Here is an 8,815-nt window from a genome sequence, read left to right as displayed (position 1 = left end):
TGAATCCAAATTAATGAACCCAAAATGTGGCGACTTGTCCCGAAATTATCCGCCGATCGGCTGAGTAAAATGTTGGGATGGCGCATGTCCAGCACAACTAATGTTAAATTTCTACATTTCGTGAGCATCACGTCAACATTTCTAACACACTTATCATGTTACATTCTGACTCTGATCGGGAGAGGATGCCAGGTGAGGCCGCATTTAGGCAAGGCCACTGTTTGAGACCCTTTTTTAAGACTTTTTGCTCGCGACTTTTGGACGACCTGTCCCTCTCCTACACACCTGGCTCATGAAATAGATGTGCAAGGAACTCCTACTGTTTAGAAATGTACAATGGCAACATTAATTCTGGCAGTTTGGTTGAAACGCACTGTGAAGTATGATCCAATCCAGCATTTATAAGAGTCACATAGAGGAAGGCGCAACTAAGCCCCAATATTCCCACTAAGCCTTTCCTGGTCTCCATGATCCGGAACGTTATCACGCTGAATGTTTTTTAATGTATAGTTTGTTTGTTTGTTTGTTTTTTTATTTCTGCTTCCTTTTGTCAGCGGATGTTTGCATTTACAAAGGTTATAGCATGATTACGGTGCAGAGAAACTGCAGTGTCTGCGCAAAATCAAACATCTGGATCCATCAGCTTTATGTGGCGTTAACCTCAACATCTTCACGTTGTGAGAAAATAAACATAATGGAGACATCCGTTGAGTTAACTTGTTTTGAACTGGGCTCGGGGAAGGTCAAAGTCAAGGTCTGTTTGCAGACAATACATGCACTGAAGGCAGATAGGCTGTCGGGGCGCCCTGCGTGGGGTCCGCCGTGTGGCTTTATTCAATTTGTGACATGGCCCTTAGCCCCGGTGTCGGCTATGCTGGGAATGCAGGGGTGAAGGTTAGGGGTGTAGGGCCTGAGGGGGTGAGCGGGTGAGCAGACACTGAAAACACAGCTTGACTGTGTTTGTGCATTTGCAGGCAATTGAGAGTGTGTGTGTGTGTGTATGTGTGTGTGTGTAGAAAACAAGTATGATGATGTATCTCCATCCATTTCATTTAACCAGTGTGGTGTAAATAAATAATCGGCATCTGTTTAACATATTCATTGTACTTGTATATATTTTTTTTTGCATGTATGAGTTATGAGTCTTACCTGTGTGTGTGTGTGTGTGTGTGTGTTTGTGTGTGTGTCTGTCTGTGTGTTTTCAGAGGGCTCACAGACACTGGCCAGACTAAGTCTGCAGGGTTTGGCCTGGAGAACGCTGGGCCTCTTTGGGCTCAGCAGGGACTCAGCTTGGGAAGCACAGACTCCATACTCACACACACACACACACCCACATGCACACACACACAGCGAGGCTACTCAAATGTTGAATTTTTAGTTCTTCAAAAGATGAAGGTTTTTTACTGTTGGCCAAAAACGGTTTTATTTGAGCTCGGTGGTGTTTTCCTGGAATGGTTATCAGGTTATGATTGATCTGCAGCTGGATGCTTCATTACTATCATTGTATTTTTTTTCTGTTCGTGTGATGACCAAACAGACCGCCAGCCTAGTCCTTTTTTGCTTTGAAGCCCCCCCCCTTTTTTTTCTGCAACACTTCTTGGAACTGGCTTTTGGGGAAGAAACCCGTTTTTCGCAGCACGATATCAAACTGTCTGTACTACTTGGGACTTCTTACGTGTCAATATTGTGATAGCCTGAGCCCTGAACTTCATAGTATTTCCATTTGTTTTTAGCTGTCCGTGTTAACACTAACCGCACCACACAGTATGCCAGCATCGACACTGCTTGAATGTCTCATATATTTGGAGTAATTAATAAACCATCAGTAGGTTTAGGTGCGGATGCCCGTTTAGGAGTTATTTCTTTCATGATGGGATTTCGAGATGATGTTGATTATTTGATTATTTTGAGATTGATAGACTGCTTTATGGCGCAGTCAAATGCACAGCGGTCGCAAAGTTGCAATTTCTGCCTCTGCCCGGTCTTGATGGAAGAACAGTCTGATGCCTCGATCAGTGACATTTACATCTTCAATCAGCTGCTAGAGCAATTAGTTATGATGCAATATGTGCATGAGTAATAAGAGTGACTACTATGGCACCATCACCCCGGGGCTCTTGTTATCACCCACCTAGAAAGTCATACAAGAAGTGGAGGAGGGAGAAGAGGATCCAGCTGGAGTTGGAGGAGGAGAGATGCTTTACCTAATCACCAACCAAAATGTAACGCCAATTTACGCATGAGAAACCATCTTTTAATGACACATAATGCAACCACTTCTACACAAGCACTTCTAGTGAAGCCTTGCACCACAGAGGAGCTGCAGTAACTAAGTTCGGTGCCCTCTGCTGGAGACATTTTGTTCAGCTGGACAGGAAACAGTGCAAGTCGTCGTTTATCTTGAGTACTGTGTTTAAATACGTGAAAAAATAAATAAATAACTGAACTTTCCCAAAGCCTCTTCTTATATGAAATGCCATAATTTAATAACTATTTGTGAAAAAGTAAGATGAAGTCTGTTGACATAATAAAAAAAAAAACTACACTCCTTTTTTGGCATCTTTACATTTATTTCATTTTTAAATTGTTAAACACCAGTGCTGTGTGATAAACATCGTCCACCATTGCTGTCATTGTATTGCTAAATATCTCCTCCTTCGCACCGACTTTGCAAGTTAAGGGTTAAGGCAGCCGGCGCCTTACGCACAGGTGTCTCGCCAGTCCTCTGCGAAACAGCGCCTGCAAACTGCTGGCGAACTTTTTTTTTTTTTTTTCCTCCTCTTCTTCCTTTAATTAAGTTGATCATAACTGTAACTCAGCTGGGATTTGCCCTCCGACCAGACAGACCACTGTAATTCATGTAGTTTGAGATCTTAAGTGGGTCTGCGCGCCGCAGCCCTAATCTCTCGCTGCTATTAAACGTGGAGCGACTGACCTGGAGAGCTCTCCGCGTCCGCACCGCTCCGGCGCGCTCCTCGCTCTCGCTCTTTTCACGCACCGTCCGTTAGAAAAGAACCACGCGACAGGTTGATGATAGTCAGAGGACTTTTTAAAACCTTTTAAAGTCTTGTTAAACTTGTTGGATTTTACAGATTTTTTTTTTCTTTTCTATTTTTCTTCTTCTTTTTTTTTTTTTTTTGTAGTGTCCGCTCTGTTACGCGCCGGATATGTGGTGGATGCTGTTTCCCCGGTGGATTTGGTTTCTCCTGGGACAATGTTACACTATTCTCCTCTACATGGACAGCTGCCGCGTGAGGGCGATGCCCATGCCCATGTCCGTGGCCAAGGTGGTGTACTCTCACGCAGGCTTGTGCCCGAACGACCTCAACCCCAACCTGTGGGTGGATGCTATGAGCACCTGCATGCGCGAGTGTGAATCCGACCAGGTGAGCTGTAGCCTGCAGCCGAGGAATTGTGCAACGTGTGGACAGTGGGCCAGAAATGCAGTTTGGAAAGAAGTGAAGTGAGAGATATTGTGAGGCCATATCTTAAAAAGAGGCAGAGTAATTGAGATTTTTATTTTTAAAGAGAGTTGTGATCTATCTATCTATCTATCTATCTATCTATCTATCTATCTATCTATCTATCTATCTATCAATCTATCTATCTATCTATCTATCACATTGTGTCTGTTCCCAGCAATTCCTGTTTCCCTTTCATTGTGCATGAGCTGCTGCTGCCTGGAGTGTTAAAGGAAAAAATACCAAGCAGAAATCCAGTTCAACAAAAATAATCTCATGCTGTTATTCTACCACACTGACAACGTGAAGGACTTCGCCAAGAGTCACAACTAACTCTGTCTGCTTTATGTTGTATTCAGTATGGCACATTAACTCTAAAGAACACAGCGGCATTTGGTTCCAACGTCCTGTCTCTTTTCCAACCGTAGGACTGCGAGTCCTTCGAGAAGTGCTGCCCCAACGTCTGCGGTAACAAGAGCTGTGTGGCAGCGCGCTACATAGACATCAAGGGCAGCAAGGGCCCCGTTGGAATGCCAAAGGGCGCCACCTGCGACAAGTTCATGTGCTCCCAGCAAGGGTCGGAGTGCGACATCTGGGACGGCCAGCCCGTTTGTAAGTGCCGGGACCGCTGTGAGAGAGAACCCCACTTCACCTGTGCGTCTGACGGCATGACCTATTATAACAAGTGCTACATGGATGCCGAGGCCTGTACCAAGGGTATCTCTATCTCTGAGGTCACCTGCAGGTAACATGTTAAGTATTCTCTATCTCTACTATTTGTTTTGTGGTGTTATGAGGTAAAGTTGGCTCGTTTTAGAACTCAAAATTGAGGCATTTTGAGACAAAGTTTAAATGGCCGAAGCATGGAATAATGAATGTAGGCTGTGTGTAACAGAAAAGGTTCAGTGTGTGGTGGTTTTGAGGCATAAGTGGAATATAATATAATATCTAAAAGTATGATTTCTTTGTATTTCGAGTGTATTACCTAAAAGTACAGGCACTTCTCACTCGTATGTCAAATACAGCTGCCTGGCTAGAGTCAGTTCACTTGTAAATATGACGTTTAGTACAAATTGGGTGGTTCTCTGGTTGGCTAGGCGGGTCATACACAGAACTTTCTGCCATGAGAGCAGGATTTGAGTCTTGTGTCTGATTAACTGACTTTTTTTGAAGTTATGTTACCTATGTAAGTTATTCAATTAGTGTAGTTATTGTAACTCAAAGCCTTATCTTTTCCTAAACCTAACCAAGTAGTTTTTGTGCCTAAACCTGACCAAACCGCAGCTGTTTTCACAACTTTAGTAACAGCAAAATGTGAGTTGGCAAAGAGGCGTTATTTCTGAGTCTAACCAGATGTTGTACACGCATCATTTCTAACTTGACCGTGTTAAAGGGGAAGGTAGAGCGCCATAGTTTGAAGCCTGGGGCCACCGACAAAGTCACTGCATTTAACAGTTCGGGAGTGAGAATTGTTTTGTAAAATAAAAATCATTGTCTGTTTTTGGCAGATGCGCTGCCATGTTTTTACAAAAACTAAAAACTGCCTCCAGAAAAGGCCTTTTGCATTTTTAGCATTCTATACTCGCTTACAAGGGTGTTCAGTATTGAGTTATTTGCAGTCAGCAACCGCTCCATTATATGCCTCTAAACCTTCACACTGGACCTTTAAAGAAAAGTCTTAGACATTTCCTCGCTCTGATTAATTCATTTGTCATTTAACCTACTTACAGGTACCACCTGACCTGGCCAAACACCAGTCCAATCCCCGCGGAGACCACCTTACATCCCACCACTGCCCTACAGACCACCCTCCCGGCCGACATCCAGCTGCCCACCATACACAGCGGCCCCACCCAACAGGCTGTTTTCGTGGGTGAGACAGCCAGCTTCCTGTGTGAGGTGTCCGGGAAGCCACGTCCAGAAATCACCTGGGAGAAGCAACTGAAAGGCAAGGACAACACCATAATGAGACCCAACCACGTCCGAGGGAACGTTGTGGTCACCAACATCGGCCAGCTGGTCATATACAATGCGCAACTTCAGGATGCCGGCATCTACACGTGCACAGCCAGAAATGTCGGGGGGAGTGTTTCATCGCACTTTCCCTTGGTAGTGATCCGAAAAGAAGCGAAAGGTAAGAATGCAGAGGGGAACAGCACCAACCTGCCATTTCCAGCTGAAGAGTGTCTTAAGAGTCCGGACACAGATGACTGTGGGGAGGAGAGCATGAGCTGGTACTATGAGCCAAAGAGGAACAATTGCTTCACCTTCACTTACAGTCAGTGTAATAAAAACCGTAACCATTTCGACACCTACGAAGCCTGCATGCTGTCATGCGGAGGAGAGCTGTCCGCTCCTTGCAGCCTACCGAGTCTCCAAGGGCCTTGCAAAGCCTACGAACCTCGCTGGGCTTACAGTAGCGCCCTCAAAAAGTGCCAGTCCTTCGTGTACGGAGGCTGTGGCGGCAACGAGAACAACTTCGAGTCCAAAGAAGCCTGCGACGAGATGTGCCCCTTTCCGAAGAACCACAACTGCAAGATATGTAAACCCCGGGGCAAGATGGTCACCAGCTTCTGCAAGAGTGACTTTGTGATCCTCGGGCGAGTGACCGAGCTGACGGAGGAGCAGGAGTCCGGCCACGCCTTGGTGACGGTGGAGGAGATCTTGAAGGATGAGAAGATGGGTCTGAGGTTCTTTGGCAAAGAGCCCTTGGAGGTGACTCTCCTGAACATGGACTGGAACTGCCCCTGCCCCAACATCACCACCGCCAACGGGCAGCTCATCATCATGGGGGACGTCAACAACGGGATGGCCGTCCTGCAGCCCGACAGCTTCGTGGGCTCCTCCAGCACTCGCAAAATCAGGAAGCTTCGTGAGATTGTCCACAAGAAGACCTGCGATTTCCTGAAAGACTTCTCTGCCGTCCAGTAGAGTCTTCCGAAATCTCGCACTCACTCAAAGTCATGTTATGTTGTTTTCTGATTTATTCCAAACTCCAGTGACCTCACCAGTCCGAACAACTGCCAGGGAACACAAACCCAGTAACTTATCTGTTACATTTTGTTGCCTGATTCAGATGTTTTTTTTTGTTTTTTTTTTTCTCCCTCACTTTGTTCCCTATTGCTCAGCAAATCTCAGAAAATCACTCCTCGCTTTTTATTCTTGCCATGATTTCTTTCACGAATGCCGTGCCCAGACTTGTCCACAAAGCTCTAGACAGTTTTCATGGCCACATCGAGGGTACACTGTCTGGGAAAAAAGGCAGGTAGAATAGCATTAGCAACGAGCATTTACACTGTACAAAGTATTTAATCTTTATTAAGTGTTTACTAAAATGGCTTTATATATATCTCCGCTCCAATGTGAACACACTAATATCATTTGGTTAGCAGTATGTTTTAATGTGATTGGTACGTTGGGCTTTATGTTCTTGTGGGTTATCGCAACGAAGACGTTACGTAACATCAGTCCGGAGCACTTGAGCTCACCATAATGCAATTTGCAAGCCTCAGTGTATGTACCAGAATCAAATAAGCTCTTTGGATCCACATTTCTGTGGAATCTGTTTTGATAAGTTTTAATTTTACAACACAAAACATGTACGTGGACTTCTATATTCTGTATTTATTTATATATATATATAAATATAAATATATATATATATATAGGCAGAATGTCTCTCCGTGGATCTAATTACACGGAGAACAGACATATTTTTTGTTATCTATTATATATTAGTTTTCATTCAAACTTTGATGGAACATGATGGCAGAATGAATAAAGATAATTGACCAAACGCTGCTCCTTGTCCTTGCTTCGTGATGCTGTTGTGCACCCAACATGCTCCCCCAGCTTATCAAAAGGCTCATGCGGCCGGTGCATGTGTTGTTCTGTAGTTGACATCCCTCCATCCATGTCCTCCTCCTTCCCTCCCCACTTGTACTGCACACACACACACACACACACACACACACACACAGAGAGGGCCCTCGTCTGAAGCAGGTCACATTCCAGCCCAGCTGTGGTGGCCTGCAGAGCTGTGTGTTGTGTTGTGTCTGGGTCTGGGGCCCTCGCATAGCACACACCCCACCGGCCATCCACTGGCCTCGGGCGGCCCCTTTCATGTGCAAGAGAAGAGGCCGGGGTGAAGGGGAAGAGGAGAAGGAGAGGGATGTTGGCCGAATCTCTCTCTCTTTCACTCACTCAGTTGGCCACATCTGTGTTAAAGGGGCATAACAGACAAAAAAAAAAGAAAAAAGAAGAAGAGAGGAACTGAAGGAGAGCAAAGAAGTCAAGTAGAAATCGAGGAATGTAACCCCTGAGTTGAGCCCAAGTTAATGCAAAGTTTGACACTAATTATCTTGATTAACCCCAAACCGTTCTGTAGAACCGCCGTCTTCTCGGGCTTGTGACCGAGAGAAACAGACACTGGGAAAATGAAAACACCAGTGAGCATGCAGCAGGTGCAAGCTGTTACAGAGCCAGGTGTTGAAGCTGCGGGAGACCTGAAGAACAAAGTTAGTCACCAGGACCAGCGGGGAGGACAGGAAACAAAACATAAGGAGCCACTGAATGTTTTCCCCCTTCCCCCTCATATCCCCTTTTTCTAACTCCCTCTTCCTCAACCCGCCTGCCCTCTCAGACCCGACAGAGCGCCGGCCCTGTGCGGAGACCTCTGACCCCTCTAATGAAAAAGAGGCCACCAAGGAAAAGGCCACTTTCATTAGAACTGTTGACAAGTGTTAAGTGACTGGCTGAGCTCCAGACTAGCTCCCTTGATGCCCTGCACATCACAGCCGGCTGCTGATTTCAGTATCAAGTTCACTTAGAGACCACCAGCCAGGCGGCCTGCCAGACAGACCATAATAATAAGCCAGACAGCCGCAGGCACAAAGGAGGGGCACAATGCCCTCAGTGACACACTATCGGTGAACTTGTTGGCGTTCAAAAGTGAGGGCTCGACTTTCTTCCAAGATAACCAGCCACTAATTGCACTTGCACTGTCTGCCTCGTAAAATGAACACCGCTTTCTACTAAATGTGAACACATAACCGATAATAGTTCATCAGAGCACAAATGTTGATGAACAGTTTAGTTTAAAAGGCAATTTAAAGATGGTATTCTGGGGACTTAGTATTGCACTCTTAAAACACCCATAATAACAGTTATAAAAGGATCAAAATGCAGCAGAGGGAGCCGCTAAAGTAGTTCAATGTCTGTTTTTGTTGACCATAGTAGAGTGATGGGTGAAACTGATGGAGTTGCCCCTTTATTGGTCGAAGTCAAAATTCAGCTTATTCATTCTAAGATCTTATAACGAATAACTTTCGACCAAAAGACTGTGGGTCCACTGT

The 8,815-nt window shown here is 45.3% G+C and overlaps 1 protein-coding gene across 3 annotated transcripts; it reads left to right on the top strand.

The window, feature by feature from the left end:
• The first annotated feature begins 1,747 nt into the window (after positions 1-1,747).
• LOC119014138 (WAP, Kazal, immunoglobulin, Kunitz and NTR domain-containing protein 2-like) lies at positions 1,748-7,257 on the top strand. 3 transcript variants are annotated; one of them, XM_037089077.1, is made up of 4 exons: positions 1,748-2,222; positions 3,144-3,386; positions 3,890-4,206; positions 5,192-7,257. In XM_037089077.1, exons 1-4 carry the CDS (start codon positions 2,196-2,198, stop codon positions 6,390-6,392), a joined length of 1,788 nt encoding a protein of 595 aa, XP_036944972.1. In that variant the 5' UTR covers positions 1,748-2,195; the 3' UTR covers positions 6,393-7,257. The 3 variants fall into 3 exon arrangements, with proteins under 3 accessions (XP_036944972.1, XP_036944973.1, XP_036944974.1); XM_037089078.1 differs by lacking the exon at positions 1,748-2,222 and adding an exon at positions 2,511-3,026; XM_037089079.1 differs by lacking the exon at positions 1,748-2,222 and having other exon boundaries at positions 3,356-3,463.
• The last annotated feature ends 1,558 nt before the right edge of the window (positions 7,258-8,815 follow it).

Source organism: Acanthopagrus latus, chromosome 23 (assembly GCF_904848185.1).
Source record: "Acanthopagrus latus isolate v.2019 chromosome 23, fAcaLat1.1, whole genome shotgun sequence".
Lineage (NCBI taxonomy): Eukaryota > Metazoa > Chordata > Actinopteri > Spariformes > Sparidae > Acanthopagrus > Acanthopagrus latus.
Note: the sequence above shows the minus strand (reverse complement) of the source record. Positions and strands in the feature narration are given on the sequence as shown.

What these genes read in the sequence shown, in the direction of transcription:
- LOC119014138 (XM_037089077.1), top strand. Translation starts at nt 2,196, where the DNA reads ATGCTTTACCTAATCACCAACCAAAAT. An exon ending in GCGAGTGTGAATCCGACCAG is followed by an intron (nt 3,387 to 3,889) that starts GTGAGCTGTAGC and finishes TTCCAACCGTAG; the next exon opens with GACTGCGAGTCCTTCGAGAA. An exon ending in ATCTCTGAGGTCACCTGCAG is followed by an intron (nt 4,207 to 5,191) that starts GTAACATGTTAA and finishes ACCTACTTACAG; the next exon opens with GTACCACCTGACCTGGCCAA.